The 18,786-nt window shown below is 42.8% G+C and overlaps 1 protein-coding gene across 8 annotated transcripts in view; it reads right to left on the reverse strand.

Moving 5' to 3' along the window:
* Positions 1 to 18,786, reverse strand: part of lrch1 (leucine-rich repeats and calponin homology (CH) domain containing 1) — a 247,196-nt gene that overhangs the window by 87,828 nt on the left and 140,582 nt on the right. For all 8 annotated transcript variants that reach the window (XR_011948726.1, XR_011948724.1, XR_011948723.1 and 5 more), the window contains exons 7-10: positions 17,362 to 17,449; positions 11,132 to 11,237; positions 6,890 to 6,999; positions 4,328 to 4,395 (exon numbers count right to left, since the gene is read on the reverse strand). Coding sequence is in view for 3 of the 8 variants with exons in the window: in XM_072514278.1 (XP_072370379.1) it covers positions 4,328 to 4,395; positions 6,890 to 6,999; positions 11,132 to 11,237; positions 17,362 to 17,449 (372 nt within the window). In the remaining 5 variants the exon portion in view is untranslated. The remainder of the gene's footprint in view (positions 1 to 4,327; positions 4,396 to 6,889; positions 7,000 to 11,131; positions 11,238 to 17,361; positions 17,450 to 18,786) is intronic.

The raw sequence follows: 18,786 nt of genomic DNA on the forward strand, positions 1-18,786 counted from the left end.
CCGGTAATAAACTGAACATGGCAAAGAGTGAATTGTTTGTAGTCCAGGCGAGGGGCCAGGTGGGTCGGCTGAGGGGGCTGCCGTTTAGGTTAGTAGGGGACAATTTCAGATAATTAGGGATACAGGTGGGGCGAGACTGGGGTCGGCTGCACAAGTTTAACTTACCCCGGTTGGTGGAGCAAATGAGGGTCAAGTTCCGGAGGTGTGTTGCGCTCCCACTGACACTAGTGGGGAGAGTGCAGACGGTTAAAATAACGATCCTTCAGAGATTCCTGTTCGGATTCCAGTCTCTCCCCATTTTCATTCCGCGGTCCTTTTTTAAGAAGGTCAATAAAATGATTATGGGATTTGTGTGGGCGGGAAAGTCCCCGCGGGTTAAGAGGGTGATGCTCGAGAGGAACCGAGGGGAAGGGGGACTGGCGCTGCCAAACTTTAGTAATTACTACTGGGCAGCCAACATAGCTATGGTAAGGAAGTGGATGGTGGGTGCGGGGTCGGATGGAGGCCGCTTCGTGCAGGGGCACCCGTCTGGTAGCCCTGGGTACGGTGCCCCTGCCGCTCCCGCCGGCACAGTACTCCACTAGCCCTATAGTGGTGGTGACTTTGCGGATCTGGTCAATGGAGAAGGCACGTGGGGGAAGAGAGAGCATCGGTTTGGTCCCCAATTTGCGACAATCACCGGTTTGTCCCGGGGAATATGGACGGTGGATTCCGAATATGGCGGAGGGCTGGGATTGAGAGGATGGGGGATCTGTTCTTAGAAGGGAGCTTCCCGAGCATGAGGGCGCTGGAGGAGAAATTTGGACTAGCAAGGGGGAATGATTTCAGGTACTTACAGGTGCGGGTCTTTCTACGCAGATTCCACCCTTCCCACGCCTGCCACTTAGGGGGATCCAGGATAGTGTCCAGTGGATGGGTGGGGGAAGAGAAGGTCTCGGATATATATATATATATATATATATATAGAGAGAGAGAACTTATGGGGGCAGAGGAGACGCTGACTGAGGAGCTAAAGCTTAACTGGGAAGAGGAGCTCGGAGGTGAGATGGAAGAGGGCTTATGGGCGGAGGTGTTGAGCAGGGTAAACGCGACCGCAACATGCGCTAGGCTCAGCTTGATCCAATTCAAGGTCGTCCACGGGGCACACATGACAGTGGCCCAGATGGGTAAATTCTTTGGACTGGAGGACAGGTGCACCAGATGTGCAGGAGGACCAGCGAACCATGTCTACATGTTCTGGGCATGTCCAAAACTCAGGGGGTACTGGCAGGGATTCGCGGACGTTATGTCCCGGGTACTGAAAACAAGGGTGGGGATGAGTCCAGAGGTGGCAATTTTGGGGGTTTCGGAGGACCCGGGGGTCCAGGAGGAGAGAGAGACTGACGTTTTGGTCTTTGCTTCCCTGGTAGCCCGGTGATAAATTTTGCTGAAGCTTCCTCTGTTTGGAGAAAATTAAGTTCACTCTGAGAGGGTCACTGTCAGGGTTCGCCTGGAGGTGGCAACCATTTATCAACTGCTTCGCGGAAAATTAATCGTCAGCGGGGAAGGGGGTGTTGGGGCAACGTAGAAACGTAGATTGGGGGTTAGTTAGGCGGGTCCTTGTGGGAGGGGAGCTGTTTTTTGCAATATGTTGATTGTTCTTTGCACACTGTTCTGTATTGCTGTGGTTTACTTTGCCAAAATGCCTCAATAAAATTGATTATCAAAAAAAAAAAGTGGAGCGGAAACTAGGGTTAAAAGAGTAATTTGTAAAATCTGGAATGGTTTTAGGAATGCAAACCGCTAAAGAAAAACATTATCATGAGAAAACATTTTAAAGCTTGTTTTTAGGTGTGGAGTTTGGAAAATTACATACGATCATCATCTAGGGGGACTTTGAGGAGAAATCTACATTCAGTTGGGTCAGAGTGATGCGTGTATTTGACCGCAGTGATCTTGTGTGCTCAGAAAGGGACTTTTTGTGTTAATGAGATCATTGTATCTTGAAATGTACTTTGTAATCCACGTGAATCTTCAAATTTGTGTGTATTTGTTAAGCTTGGGAGTTATAACATCAACTGGGATCATAACAAAAGGTTAGGACAGACAGTGAAAAGTAGGGCATAATGGATCTTTTTAATTGTTAGGATGTGAATAGTGAAGTGTCTCAGTTATGTTCCAGGAAATTTGGTACAATTTCAGTAAGTTTGTACTGTACCTTTCTCGTGGCTCTAATAACCTTACTAAAATCCGATTCTCAGAACTGCATCAGCCCCAACTATGGTTGAACCAAGGTTTTGTACAAATTCAAAATCACTCTTTTATATTCAATTCCCTGTATGTAGAACCCACAATTCCATTGTCCTTTTTATGTCGCCCGTTGTTTAAAAATCTATATATCTGTTACCCATGCAGTTGAAAATATTAACATGTTGATGAAGCTGTTTGTTCTTTCCTCAGAACTCTCTGCCTCATATTTCACAGCATTAAACTGAATCTGCCACTTTTAGATCCACACCAGTGACATTGTTCAGGTTTTCTGCCATTTTTCCTACATTGCGATCTTTTGCTTTTGCAACGTTTTAATAACAAATTTGATTTAAGATTTGGGAAGGGAGACTGAAAATGACTGTTTCCATGGCTTAATTATTCATGAATAATTACTCAGGTTATTCATGAAGGCCCGCCTTGCCCCTCACTGGAAGTTTGGTGATCCTCAGGTTAAATCACCACCAGTCAGCTCTCCCCCTCAAAGGGGAGAGCAGCCGATGTTCATTTGGGACTATGACGACTTTACCTTACCATTGCTTGATGAAAAAATACAGTACCCAGAGGGCATAAACTCAGGATAATTATGTGAAGAACAAAATGGCAAATTAAGATGAATTTTCTTGCTGGGGGAGGGTAAACGCCTCGTCTTTACGTGCGAGGCTAATACAGCTGAAGGTACTGTACAGGGCACACCGTACTAAGTCTAGGATGAGCCTGCGGTTTGAGGGCGTGGAGGATATCTGTGGACGATGTGGGACGGGCCCTGCAAACCATGTGCATATGTTTTGGTCCTGCCCGAAGCTGGAAGTTTTGGAGGACAGTGTTGAGCAGCATTTTGGGGGTTTTACATGAGCCCGGTTCCCTAGATGCCATATTTGGACCATCCGGAGCTGCAGGCGGGTGTGGGGGCAGATGTCTTAGCCTTCGCCTCACTGATTGCGCGCAGGCGGGCCTTGTTGGGGTGGAGGTCAGCTTCTCCACCCTGTGCATTGGCGCGCTGGGGGGACCTGTTGGTGTTTTTGGCCCTGGAGAAAATGAAATTTGCTCAAAGGGAGTGGGGTGTGGCGAATGATGGGTTCTATAATATTTGTGGTTTGTTCATTTTGGGGAGTTGGCTACCGTTGACTGGGGGGCTCAATGTGTTGGGAATTTTTTGTGTTCGTTGTAAAATTGTAAAAATGTTGAAAATTTTCAATAAATACTTTTTTTTTTCAAGATGAAATTTCTTTCTTCATAGAGATTACTTGAACGCAGGATACTCTATTGTTAGAGGCTGATCAGACAGAGACCACCATATTATTTAAAAGGGAATTGGGTAAGTATTCAAAATTGAAGAATGTGAAAGAATATAGGGAAAGGGCGAGGAAATTGGATTCAATGTTATCAGAGGTGCAGTGGACTGCACGGTGGCACAGTAATTAGCAAGGACCCGGGTTTGTTTCTGACCTTGGGTGACTATGTGGTTTCCTCTGGGTGTTCCAGTTTCCTCCTACAGTTCAAAATGCGCAGGTTAGGTGGATTGGCCATGCTAAAAATTGCCCCTGAGTGGCCAAAGCATATGGGGGAGGGGGGTGGGGGGAAGAGTTGCGGGTTTGCGGGGGAGTGGGCTTAGATAGGGTGCTCTTTCAGAGGGTTGGTGCGGGCTCGATGGGCCGAATGTCCTCCTTCTGCACTGTAGGAATTCTATGACTAATGACAGGTGCTGGTCAAGGGATGATTTAGTAGCGTCAGCCTGACTCTGAATGGCTGGAAAAATGGAAGTGTTCCAGAAAGATGGAGCAGCGAGAAGACTGGTCCTGTTTGTCATTCTAGGAAACTGCCCATAAGACAGAAAAGCAGTGAAATAAATATTGCCTTGCACAGCCGAGCCAGGTCACTAGTACATTCCTTGGTCAAATCCCTTATCTGTATTGAGCGAGCTGAACTTGGCTGGTGTACTTTGACCCCTCCGGTGAAGAGGATGAGGGTGAGGTACTGGATGTAGGTGCACATGGCATTGAACTGTAGCTCAGCTCTTGCCATGGAGGAAGGACAGAAACACCAAATTAACAAGAATCAATATATAAAAATGACTAACATTTGTTCTACTGTCCAACTTGCATCTTCCTCAATCCGCAGTGGCTCCTCAGGCTCCGTCACCCTGCCCTGTGTTACAAAAATAGGTTGCATATTCAAGAGCTACAGCTATAATGGTTGATAATTTTATACAGTTTTAAGCACCAACTTGAATTGCATATAAAAACCCTTTAATCTTGGACCTCTGATAGGAATGCTGGTAAATTAAAGCATCTGAACAGATTTCCTCCACTTTAATTACAATCAGAAATATTTGGAATAGATCTAGGTAGAACAAATAAGTATTAAGTAATTTATGTGTAAAGTATAAATGAGCTAGTGTCCCACTCATTACAATACAGCAGTGCTCTTTACATCTGTAGAGCCAACTTTAGCAGGCACGGTGGGGAAATGGTTTTTAACTGGATTATTCATGTATTGGACGTGGCAGTTATTTATAGTGTGTGTGAGAACATAACTGGAAGATGATATTTTGGCTGTTTTCACCTATGCTGAACGGTGAATAAAAAGTAATGTATGTAGGCCGAGAGCAAGAGAAGAGAATTCAAGAGACACGAAAGAATGGGTTGATGCTGCATATTATGGGAGGCTGTGGGGCTTCTGGTCCATCCAGCATCGAGGAGATAAACAAGATAAGGGCAGCACCAACACATTTAAGACTCAGTCTACAATTTTGGGTTTGACAGCACACCACTTAATACTTTGACCGATATTTAAAGACTTCTATGCAATTAATCAAGGCCAATCATATGAAAATAACACCTTCTAGTAGAAAGTACGATTCTGAGGATGGAGAAACTATTCATCTTGTTTTAAGCCATTTCTCAGTTTTACTTTTGTAATCAGTGAATTCTCATGAAGTTGCATTTGGGACCTCTTTCCTGAAACTTCCCTTTAAGTCCAAAACTTTTTGGAAAACAGAGCTGATGAAAGGCATTAGCTATGAGGAGAGGTTGGACAAACTCAGTTTGTTTTCACTGTAATGATGAAGTGGCAACCTGATAGAAGTCTGCAAAATTATGAGGGGTTTGGACAGAGTGGATAGTCAGAAGCTTTTGCCCAGGGTGGAAGAATCAATTACTAGGGGATATAGGTTTAAGATGCGAGGGTCCAAGTTTAAAGGAGAAGGAGGTATTTTTTACACAAGGGGTAGTGGGTGCCTGGAACTCGCTGTCGGAGGAGGTGATGGAAGCTGGCATGATAGTGACTTTTAAGGAGCGTCTTAACAAATACATGAATAAGATGGGAATAGAGGGATACCGACTCCGGAAATGTAGAAGGTTTTAGGTTAGTCGGGCAGCATGATTGGTGCAGGCTTGGAGAGCCGAAGGCCTGTTCCTGTGCTGTACTTTTCTTTGTTCTTTGATAATGTAAAGGATGGTCTTTATTTCCACATTTGAGATATGTAGCCGGGTGTGGACTGATTGATGGAAGCAATATTAAATTAGTTTGTGAAAAGCAAAGTCTCAAACAAGTATTGCATCCCAAGAGGTTGATTAATTTAGAATTAGCTTCAACAGCTGGCATTTAAGAGATTAGTAGAAATACAATAGGAACCAACGTATTATTTGTGACAATGGTTCCAGCTGCTATTTCAAGGTTTGTTTTGGTGGTCCTTGTTCCCTGCTCATCAAGATGTGGAACTGCAGATTTTTAACTATCCCATTCAACAACATTACAGGTAATCTGCATGAAAAACACTGCAGCAACTATATTCAAAATAAAGTGAATACGTTGCTGATTTCAATTAGTTGGTAACACTAGATACAAATGAGGAAATAGACATTTTTTCCAAAAACTGAGAATAATATCTAATATCCACTCAAATTTCTGAACTCTACTCCCTCCCTGAAACCTAGGGGCCCTTCGAAACTGGCAACTGACATTTTAGGCCTTTATATGTCTGGACCACGCCTTATAGAATCATCACAGAATTTACAGTGCAAAACGAGGCCTTTTGGCCCATCAAGTCTGCACCGGCCCTTGGAAAGAGCCCCCTACCTAAGCTCACACCTCCACCCTATCCACGTAACCCCACACCACCCAACATTTTTGGACACTAAGGGCGATTCAGCATGGCCGATCCACCAATCCACCTAACCTGCACGTCTTTGGACTGTGGGAGGAAACCGGAGCACCTGGAGGAAACCCACGCAGACATGGGGAGAACATGCAGACTGTGGACAGACAATGACCCAATCCTGGAATCAAACCTGGGACCCTGGAGCTGCGAAGCAACTGTGCTAACCACTATGCTACCGTGCCCCCCTTAAAGTGATCTAACCCATCATTCAATCAGACTTGATTGTGGAAAGAAATTTAATTCAAAAGTTTAAATTTCAAAGACGCTAAGTTCTTAGGTGGTTGATGGAAGGTGATCACAATTGGCCAAAGGTGACAATCTCAAAGTAGTTGACTGATGCAACATGCACCTCCTTGACCAAGAAGGAACGCAATGGACTGTGAAGAAACAGAGCCACTAATCAAGAAATGTAGTGGGCATATCGAATGCCATATATTACATAAGCAATACGCATGTACAGATTTTGAGTTTGACGCCTACCTTCATGTAAGTCCTAAACTCGGAACTCAAGCCAACATCCCGGCCAGACAACCTCTCTTCCACTTCTACATTATTTTGCAGCAGCTCCTTTGACTCCTGATCAGGTTCCACTGAAGAAAAATAATTCAAGAAATTGAAATATAAAAATGAAGTTATTCCACTTCATAAAAATGTTAGAGTGTGTTGAAAGAAAATCTACCATCATAGGCCAGTTACCTATGAGATGGCTTGGTAAACTAAGTATTTCTTGCATCCTAATATATCTGATGCTGAAGCAGGGAACCTTTAATTATTTAATCACTTGACAAGAAGGAAGTGTGTACAAGCTGTACACAATCATAGAATCCTGATAATGCAGAAGGAAGCCATTCAGCCCATCAAGTCTGCACAAACATTCTCAAAGAGCATCCTACCTAGGCCCACGCCACACCCATCCCCGCAACCCCATCTAACCTGCACATCCCTGGACGCTAAGGGACAATTTTATCATGGCCAATCTACCTAACCTGCACATTTTTGGACTGAGAGAAACCCACACAGACATAAGGAGAAAATGCAAACTCCACACAGACAGTTACCCAAGGCCAGAATTGAACTTGGGTCTCTGGCACTGTGAGGCAGCAGTGCTAAACACTGTGCCACCATGCCGCCCCATGTTAACCTATGTTATCATGGAAATTTATTGTGGATTTACTGAACGCAAGTTCTTGGCTGGGGTGAGGAACAGCGAGGGTTGTCATTAGCTTTTTAAGTTTTTATCTCGTAAGACTTGATCTTTAAATCTCCATTGGCTCCATGGTGCTAAAAATGTTCTTGTTTCGAATGTATTGCTGCCACAATGTGAAAATACACTGACTACAGATGGTTCTATAATGTGGCCCACATGAAGCACCCTGCCTTCAAAAAAGTATAATCTACAACTCTGCTATAAACAACCAGGCTTCCTTCACTGTCGCTGGGTCAAAATACTGGAACTGCCTTCCTAACAGCAATGTGGATGTACCTCCACCAAAGGAACTGCAGCAGTTTAAGAAAGTGACTCATCACCACCTTCTCAGGGGCAATTAGGGAAGGGCAACAAATGTTTGCCTCGTCAGCGACACTAATATTCCATGAAAAAAGATCTGTATCATTTAAAAGAGGCCACTATGTGGACTGAACCACTGAGTATATACTGAGGCTCATGGTCAAAATGTCTAAAATATTCAGAACGCAAACAGAATCCAGGTAAAACTACTGTAATGGAGTTCATCGTGCCCTTCCCCTCACAAAGCAACAAGATTCTCCATCTTGGGAAGCAACATCAATTACAATTGCAGAAATCAAGAGACACCCACACAGCACACACTAGAAGTGTACCCTTTATATCACAGCCTCTTCCAACCAGTCCCATATACTACAAACTCTGTGCTTCTTTTGTGTGGCAAGATGGGGGAGTCGAGAACAATGATGGTTAATGAGGAACAAGATACTAAAGTCAACCTTCATCCCACTCCAGACTTCACCAATATTAACAGTCCATCCTTATTGCTACAATAGCCTTGTGGTTTTGCTGCTGGACCAATAGCCCAGAGGACATGAGTTCAAATCTCTCATAAACAGTGAAACTGAACTCAACCAACAAGCAAAGAAATTTGCATAAATACCCGTGGATTGTAGCAAGAAACACAAGCTCACTATTGAAGCTAACATGAGATAGGGAATAGAGTAATAACTTTGCTAACACTGCATACATTCCAAGAATAATTGTTTTAAAAATCCTTGCCAGGGAAAAATGTGCCCATTGCCATCACCCTGGCCTTTTCTCTCATCCTCCATGGACTCACAGCTCGTGTAATCTGCCATGTTAATTGTTGCTTGAAAACTTGGGGTTTAACAACTGTAGAAGAGGAAAATCCCAGTACAGATGCGGTGTTATATTACTTGACCATAACCATGCTTTGTATATGCAAACTTTCCATCGATCAGTAAACTTAGGACCAAATACTTCGGCACAAAACATAAATGCATCATGAATGCTAATCTTCAGACAGGTAGATTTTAAAATGTCCCTTTAACTTAAAGTAAAAGAGATATTTCAGACAAGGGGAGAGATGAATTCCTGGTAAACCCGTCAGTTCTAAAAAGTGCCCATGTGATCCTAGATTGCAATGGGGAACACAGAACAAAAGAAAAGCTGCAGAGGTGCAGCTGCTGTGGAGAGGTTGAGAAAACTGCTCGTGTCAAAGACCAAGCAGGATGCTTTTAATGGTTCAGTTTCTATTCAAAAAAAAGGAACAAAACAAACTGGGCTCTTGAAGATTTAGAAACAGAAACTTGTTGAGGTGTGCCATGTTGGTGATAATCAGATCCAGATAACACAGGCAGAGTGGAATGATTGCTGAAGGGCACTGGACATTTCGACTTGGTATAGGGCGAAGAGGTGAACCTTTGCAGGTGAGCTGGGAGTCAGTTTGTGACTGTTCCTTTAATGCTGTATATCTGTCAGAAATATGGCATAGAGTGAAAATGTTTCATAGGCATATTTATGTGGCGTTAGTTAGTTCATGTGAAACGCAGCTTTTTCTTTAGTTTGATGCATCAGTTGCCTGGTAATTAATGTCTGAACTATATTGATTTTGGTTACAGTAAAATAATTAAAAAGTAAAATCTTGTCAATGGGTTTCTTTCTTTTAGGAATCATGGGGACGCTTTTCTTTTGCAAGGCTATCCGTCTCAACGGAGATTAAATCAACTCCTGGAGTGGTTACTTAGACTTATTAAATGCCTGTTTTAGAATGAGTACCAAATTTAGAGTGAGATCTACCTACTTCTCAATACTCTGTTGTGATTACTGCCGGTAATTATGAGAGATCTGGAGTTACCCTTTTCTCTCTCCATGGCAGAATCAACAAATGGGCCTGTACCTTCCTCGGAGTGCCAATCACCGGCAGATTGGAAGGACTTACCCTCATTGAAATTCCATCACCCGACCTTCCTCATTCAGGCTGGGTGAGACAGGAACAGTGAAGTGCACCTCTAGCTGCAGCAACGTGGAGTAAGTGGTGCATAGAGAGGAAAGACATCCCCCTCCCTTCTTACAGCACGAGATGCCGAAAAGTAGATGTTTAAAGGGAGAATTTTAAATAATAATAATAATTTTTATTGTCACAGGTGGGCTTACATTAACACAGCAATGAAGTTACTGTGAAAATTCCTGTGTCACCACACTCCGCGCCTGTTCGGGTACACTGAGGGTGAATTCAGAATGTCCAATTCACCTAACAGCACGTCTTTCAGGACTTGTGTGAGGAAACTGAAACACCCGGTGGAAACCCATGCAGACACGGGGAGAACGTGCAGACTCCACAGACAGTGATCCAAGCCGGGAATCGAACCTGGGACCCTGGAGCTGTGAAGCAACTGTGCTACCCATTGTGCTATTGTGCTGCCCATAAAGGGAGACGGTAAGTTTGAATGATAAATGGTGGCTCAGACATTGGATGGGAGTTTGGGGGGGGGGGGGGCGGAGTCAGATGAGGGAGATGAAGTCAGATCAGGCGTGGAGTCAGAACGGCGTTGGGGCGGAGAGTGTCAAATTGTGGAGAGCTGCTGGGAGGAAGGGTGGAGTCGGAACGGGGATGGGAGGGTGCTTTGTTGGGAGGTCCCCTGGCAGGATCAGGGTGGTGTGAGAGATTCCCTAACACATTTTCAACACCCTTTTCATGGCTATACTGCACACCCTCGCATTCATCGAATTTACAGTGCAGAAGGAGGCGACCCGGCCCATCGAGTCTGCACCGGCTCTTGGAAAGAGCATCCTACCCAAGGTCAACACCTCCACCCTATCCCCACAACCCAGTAACCCCACCTAACACCAAGGGTAATTTTTGACACTAAGGGCAATTTATCATGGTCAATCCATCTAACCTGCACATCTTTGGACTGTATTATCTGAGTGTAGCTGACGTTGACCCTTTCCCATGTTTCAATATCTTTTCTATACTGTTTTATACACAGATTCACCATCACCTCCTTTATAAACGCCACCCTGTGTATAAAAAACAGAACAACCAATGATTTATATTAAGATCCAAGAATCTACACTCCAATGTTTCTCCACTCTGTTCAGAATGTCACCATTTAGAGTACATTTAAGTTGTTTCTTTCTTTTCCCACTTCATATTTACTTTTGCTCAGAATTAGTCTTGATCTTATGCTTAGGTAATCTAACAGGCATGTTGTTAATCATAAACTGCTTACCTTTCATTGATCGAACATTCAAATATTCCTCCTGTTTATTCAGCTGATTTTCTTCGGAGATGTGCGCCATCTGAAGAGTCAGGCTGCCTGTATCTTCATCTGAGGGCTAAAGGTGGAAATCTCACATTAAATATGACAAACTAAAGTAAAAGCACCAGCGCAGAGCAGAAGGCTTTGCAAACACCAAGTCCCCTTTTCCCCTACTCCAAGTGATGCACAATAACCTCTGGAAAAGAACATTAACTTTAAAATAAAAATTTGAATCCTTTTCCTAAAACTGCTGATTATTTTGTTGCTGTTGTAACATCCAAGTTGTAATCTTCAAGAGTATATGAATCTAAATAAAAATTAATCAAAATAAAACATCCTAGAAATGCAAAGGTAGTAATATCATTGGCCCTGTGTTTCGATTCTATTCTTACAAACAGACTGCCTCTTGTGATTTAACACATTTTGCTGATGCAATGGTTATCTGGTATAAGGCAGTTTAAAACATTCAAAACATTCTGGACTGATTAAGCAAAGGGACATTCATTTTATTAGATAATATAGATAGATGAATCCATTTATAATTGTAATTAACCTGCATTCAAAGGTGAAAAAAATAAATCAATTCTACAATCTAAGCAAACAATGAAACCCATAGGACGAGAAAGAATATGCAGAATGACCTGACAGGTCTAACACGGTGTTTTATTGTCCACATGAGACTCTTCCGATCTCATTTCATCTCAGCCTGTCTGCACATCCTTCTATTCTTTTCTCCCTTTCGTTTATCCAGCTTTCCCTTAATCATATGGACTTGATTGTAGATATCAAAACAAATCATTGGAACATTGCAAAGATCATTGCTGAGGACAGACTTGGAATGCTTTTCTTATTTACTAGCTCATAGGATGGGAGTGTCCCTGGCAAGGCCTGAATTTATTACCTATCCTAAATTGCTCTGGAGAAAGTGGAAGTGAACTGCCTTTTGACCTGCTGCACCCTATGTGATGAAGGTTCACTCTTAAGAGAGAACTGAATTGGCTGATGACAGGTTTTTGTGACAGTGGAGACCTCAGGAGGAGACCGAGGTGGATCATCTACTTAGCACTTGGCTGAAGAAGGTTTTAAATGCTTCAAACTTGTCTTTGGCACTCATGTGCTGGCATCCAACATCATTAGAGGATGAGGTTATTTGTGGAGCCTCCTCCTCCAATTAGTTGTATAATTGTTCACCAACATTCACAACTGGGTTTATCAGGGCTGCAAAGTTTTCATCTGATGCCCTGGTTGTGAGATCACTTAGCTCTACCTATAGAATACTGTTTCTGCTGTTTGGCATGCATGTAGTCTGTGTTGCCCCTTCATCTGGTTAGCATCTCATTTTTAGGTATTCCTGGTCATTCGCCAGCATGCTCTTCTGCATCCTCATTGAGCCTGGGTGGGTCAGCTGGATGGTAATAGGGATATACAATCTTGCTGCTGCTTATAGCCCACAGTGCCTCACGGGATGGCACAGTGATTAGCACTGCTCCATCACAGCACCAGGGACCCGGGTTCAATTTTGGCCTTGGGTAACTGTCTGTGTGGAGTTTTCATGTTCACCTCGATCTGTGTGGGTTTCCTCCGGGTGCTCCAGTTTCCTCCCACTGTCCAAAGATGTGCAGGATAGGTGAATTGACCTTACTAAATTGCCCCTTACAGTTCAGCAATTGGGTGGGGTTACAGGGATAGGGCGGCGGTGTGGGCCTAGGTAGGGTGCTCTTTCAGAGGGTCAGTGCAGACTCGATGTGCCAACTGGCCTCCTTTTGCACAGATGAGGTTCTATGATTAGCACAGTGGTAGTGTCACACAACACAATGGAGGGCGCCTTTAATGTGAAGATGGGATCTTGTCTCCACAAGGACAGTGTGGGGATCACGTGTACCAATACTGACAGGTACAGAGGGAACTGCAACAGGTAGTCTGGTGAGGATAAAGTCAGGTAGAATTTTCACTCGTGTTAGTTCTTTCATCACCTGCCACAGGTCCAACTCTGAAGTGCAAGGTCAGTAGTGGTGCTACCAACTCTCCCTTAACAATGGACATTGAAGTCTCCCATTCACAGAGCATATTGTGCTCTTGCTTTCCTCAGTGCTTCTTCCAAGTGGTGTTCAACATAGAGCAGTGCTGAATCATAAGGTGAAGGAAGTGGGTGGTAATCAGCAGCTTTCTTTGCCCGTATTTGACCTGAAGCTGAGATATTGCAGGGTCCAAAGTCAACTTTGAGAACTTCCATGGCCACTCCCTCCTATCTGTACACAATGGTGCCACTACCTTTGGTGGGTCTGTCCAATCAGTGGAACAGGAGATAATCAGGGGTGTGAGTGAAGAGTCAGGGAGATTGGCTGGACTGTATGATTCTGATTATGACTATGTATGGTTGTTGCTGGATTATTATGTGGAACAACTCTCACAATTTTTGCACCAAGTTCCCAGATGTTGGTGAGAAGTGGTGGGCGGCATGGTAGCACAGTGGGTAGCACTGTTGCTTCATAGCTCAAGGGTCCCAGGTTCGATTCCCGGCTTGGGTCACTGTCTGTGCGGAGTCTGCACATTCTCCCTGTGTATGCGTGGGTTTCCTCCGGGTGCTCCGGTTTCCTCCCACAAGTCCCGAAAGACATGCTGTTACGTAATTTGGACATTCTGAATTCTCCCTCCATGTACCCGAACAGGCGTTGGAATGTGGCGACTAGGGGATTTTCACGGGGACTTCATTGCAGTGTTAATGTAAGCCTACTTGTGACATTAAAGATTATTAAAAAGAAAAACTCTGCAGGGTTGACTGACTTTCGTGTATTGCCATGCTGATGGTGTCTAGGTTCTTGTGGACTGGTCCATCTGGTTTTATTCTTTTTATATTCCTTTCTAGGGTTTGATACAACTGAATGGCTTGCTAAGTCATTTCAGAGGGCTATGGGTCTGGGGTCACACTGAGCCAGGCTGGATGAGGAGGACAAATGTCCTTCCTTAAAGGACATAAGTGAACTAGGTGGGTTTTTACAACAATCCAGTAGTTTCACAGAAACCACTACTGAGACTTGCTTTTATATCCAAATGTATTAACTGCATTTAAATCTCATAGCTGTTGCTTTGGGATTTGAACTCATATCTCTGCATCTTTAATCCTACAACATAATCACTATTCTATTGCATCTCTTACATCCAACTTTCAGCAGTTTACCTTCAACAGCTATTCGATGCACTGATGGCAATTTAGAAGAACAGCAACAATAGTTAGATATCGATGACTCTAGGCTGAATTTATCTTTCTTACAAAGATGGCAGGTTGAGACTGTGAAGGTCTTTTAAAAGCTAAGATGCATAAATAACGTATACATAAAATAGGTGCCGTGCTCAGGGTCATAAATACTAAATTAACAGCCTTCCAATAAGATGCCACATTAGAAGAATTCTCCTTCCATACAGAGTAATGGATATGAGCATGAGACCACGATTGTGACAATTTAGCTCTGCCTAAAAGGAACTGGTTAAACATCAGGTTGCTAACTGTATTGTTCAACATCAGAGAAATTAGCATCCAACACAACTGCGATGTGAAAATATTTTGCCAAAAAATAAAATGACTTCTTTGAACGATTTCTCACTAACTTTTGTTACACATATTGGTATCAAATGAATAACCCAGTAACAATATGGGGAAACATTTTTGTTCCTGTTTTACAGTTGATATTATTTTGCATGGACATATAGAAGTCAAAGGCTACAATTTCATCCAGATTCTCTTGTACTTCACAAAATTCAGGGGGATGGGGAAATCACAAACATTCACTCTTTTTAAACTACAAAGAACTGAAGTTTGACATCTGTCCAACACTGTCTGTGAATCACTCTGCAATAGTCTGCGGATTTGACTTGGTGGAAGTTCTCCCTTTTCCTTTAATATTTGTAGCAGCCTAATAAATGTAGTAACAGACTGGTAATCAAATACTACCATCGCAACAGAAGCTGGCAAATCTGCTAATTTGTGGGAAGGTGCCAGGAAATTAAGAAAACTTGTCTTTAAAAACCCAATTTCTGTCAGCCCTGGCTCAGTTGACAGTACTTCATGTAGCCTCTTAGTCACAAGGTTTCAGGTTCAAGTCCCACTCCAGTGCTTGAGCACAAAAATTAAGGATCACACTCCAGTGCAGTACTGAGGGAGTATCGTATTATTAGGGGTGCCGTCTTTCAGATGAGAAATTAATCCGAGGCCCGATCAGATTGCTGGGGCGGATGTAAAATATCCCATGGCACTACTTTGAAGAGGAGTAGGGGAGTTATCCCTGGTGTCCAGGCCACTATTTATCTCGCAATCAATATTACTAAAAAAAACAGATGATTTGTTTTATCATTAGACACATTGCTGATTGTGGGCCTTTGCTGTGCGCAAATTGGTTGTCAGGTTTCCTACATTGACTAGTGACTACACTTCAAAAGTACTTAAATGGTTGCAAAGTGGGTCGGCACGTAGCACAGTGGTTAGCACTGTTGCTTCACAGCGCCAGCGACCCGGGTTCGATTCCCAGCTTAGGTCACTGTCTGTGCGGAGTCTGCACGTTCTCCCTGTGTCTGCGTGGGTTTCCTCCGGGTGCTCCGGTTTCCTCCTACAGTCCAAAGATGTGCAGGTTAGGTGGATTGGTCATGCTAAATTGCCCTTAGTGTCCAAAAAGGTTCGGTGGAATTACTGGGTTACGGGGATAGGGTGGAGATGTGGCCTTAAGTAGGGTGCTCTTTCCAAGGGCCCATTCAGACTCGATGGGCCGAATGGCCTCCTTCTGCACTGTAAATTCTATGATTCTATGAAAGTGCTTTGAGACATCCGGTAGTTATGAAAAGAATATAAATGCAAATCTTTATTTTCTTTTTCAACTGGTTCTATAATGTCCGTCAGGAACCGGCCACCGCTTCTTGGCCTGGCCTGGATGAGGCTCCAGTCTTACACGATTTGTTCGTTTTTTTAATGCCCTCAGACCAGAATTTTAAGTTTTTCCAATCATTTCTCAGGATTTGGCAGGAACGTTTCTCTGCCTTCACATTAACATTTCTCTTTCCTGGCCCCCAAATAATAAGAGGCTTTACAACCCTATGAAATCTAAAATAAAACAGTAGCTTGGAATGGAATATTTTAGGCAAGCCCTTTCTGCTTCCTGACCACAAGAGGCTTTTATTTAATTGGTGAATAAATAAAAGATGTTCCAAGTAAATAAATAGATAAAAGTCAGTAGCAGTTTTATGCTCAATTAGATTTGTATTACTACTTCCTGTGTATCTTAGTTGCTGTATTTATGGTCTAAATTCAAGTAGAGAGTAGTGGAATGTATAAAACCAAATAGCATCACAGAAGATCCATGTGATCTTAACAATAATCACTGGTTTGGACATTGCACTACAAGACTGCAAAATAGAAAATAAACCCTGGGACTCGGGTTGCATATGTTTCTAAATTGGTTTTATTCTTGACAAACAGCAGTTTTCCTTTTTATAAAGATTCTTTATCCTGTATCTAAGATGACGCGCTGTAGTCTAATTAACCGTGTCTAATCACTGGCAGCTTTCAGTCATCTGTAAACTGCCAAAGATCAGATTTCAGTTGTGTTATCTCCTGAATCCTGGTATAAATTTACAATATACTTTTACAACAACAAGCTTAAAGATACTGGCATCAATTTGTGCAAGTTGAACTCTGTATCGATTGACACAAACCTTCTATAGCAAGGCAAAGCATGACATTCAGCCAATTATACAGCTTTCCATTTGTACCTTTTGAAGAGCGGTTGGATCTCAATACACAGCCCAAAAGGTACAATACTGCTGAATAGTTCAGAACATTCACACGGGAGGGAACAGTACTCGCATCAAACCGTGTTTTTGTCCTTTTAAAAAGATGACAGTCTGATGTAGGGGCCTTTAGAATCAAAATCAGCATTATCTATTATTGTTCAGATGGTACAAGTGACTAGATATTCTGCTATAAAAATAAACTGTACATCCATGTCAAACGCCTGCTTTTTACAGTGAAACAGATCTGTAAAACTGATACCACAGGAATGAAGATGTGAGCTACACTAGATAGCCTGTGCCTTTACTGAATTGCCTTCATGCTTTGCATGCTCAGTTAAGCCATCAATGAGACTGTTAGAGATCCCGTTACTTTGGCAGTTTTGCCTGTCAAACGGATCTATCAAGGTGTCAGAAATACTCACTTCAGTCGCAGACAGGCGCTTATCACCATTGTCACTCCCAATTCCAGAGTCAAAATCTTGCTTCTTGTCAGGATAAATGTCTTCAATGCTTAAAAAAAAATTCAAAATGAAATGACTGAAGCCATCACCATCACCATATCACACTGTCTAAACCACTGTTCCTGTCAAAAAAAGGATCTAAGTCTCGAATCTCTCAAGACCATTAGTATAATGAGTGCACAGTTAGCAATTCCCAAAGAACACACTGCATTATACAAAACTGTATCCGATTTGGCACAGATTCTGTAAGAACCCAACATTAATTTCACTAATGTATAGCACTTATAACTCTGGGAATAGTTGGCAATACATTTGACATTTATAGACGAACAATTCATTTTCTTTTTGATTTCCTAGCAATTACGAACATTTCTGCCTCTTTCACCCAATTACTTTTCATTAATTGGATAGAATGTGGGTCAAGGTGAAGAAGGATGATACCAGAGAGCAGACAATCCCATTTTGGACCCCACACATCGCAAGCTTGTAGATGGTCCTTGGTCAGCTAACTTACACTGTTTTGCATAACAACATGGCTCAAATTTGCCCTGAAATGACCACTCACCCACTGCAGCACCAATAACAATCTCCTCCTCACATTACTTGCACTGCAAACAAGTAAATCTGCCAGATCAGCACAGGAGAGATCTAGGTTACAGCTTTGTACGCCAGTCCCCAATTCTCAGTGAAGACAAACTCTTGGAGCCTTCACAGAGTTGAGGATCTTATCAAACTTCTTGGAGCAAAGCTGGAACTTAAGCAGCCAAAAATTTGATTAAAAATGAAACAAGGTGCTCTCATCTTACACCAGCTGTGTTAGCAATGGGGAACCTGTTCCGGAAGTGCTACCTTACCCAATCCAAGCTGTGTACTGATGCATTAGGCCACCAAGTATTTGCCTTGTAATATCCAGCATCTCTGAACAGCATTACAGTAGGAGGTAGAATTTCCTAATCTCCCGATTGTAAACTTTGAGGAAACCCTCGAGAAACCCATCATTCCACAAAATGACAGAAAGTGGACTCCATCATCTACACCACGTAGTTCTGACAATTTCCAGAAAATATTTTGTTTAGAAAAAACTATAAGTAGTGTTTTCCATTTACTCCCCCACATGTGCATCTTAATAAATATCCAGCCAGAATCTTTTAAAAACGATCCCAAATCTGATCCCATCAGAGGGCTTTGCCTAGATCCACTCAACGTTACCACTTAGAAAGTTTCAATACCGTTCCTCTGTGCTTAATAGACATAACCAATTACAGGAAACCATGGTTGTTCCGAATAGGCCCATCTACAAACCCCTAGAAGCATATAGACAAGGGTGACCGACGAAAATAATCAATAAGATATATGTGCCATTTTTAACCTATTTTTAAGGTCTTT

The sequence above is a fragment of the Scyliorhinus torazame genome, chromosome 8 (genome assembly GCF_047496885.1).
Source record: "Scyliorhinus torazame isolate Kashiwa2021f chromosome 8, sScyTor2.1, whole genome shotgun sequence".
NCBI classification, from domain to species: domain Eukaryota; kingdom Metazoa; phylum Chordata; class Chondrichthyes; order Carcharhiniformes; family Scyliorhinidae; genus Scyliorhinus; species Scyliorhinus torazame.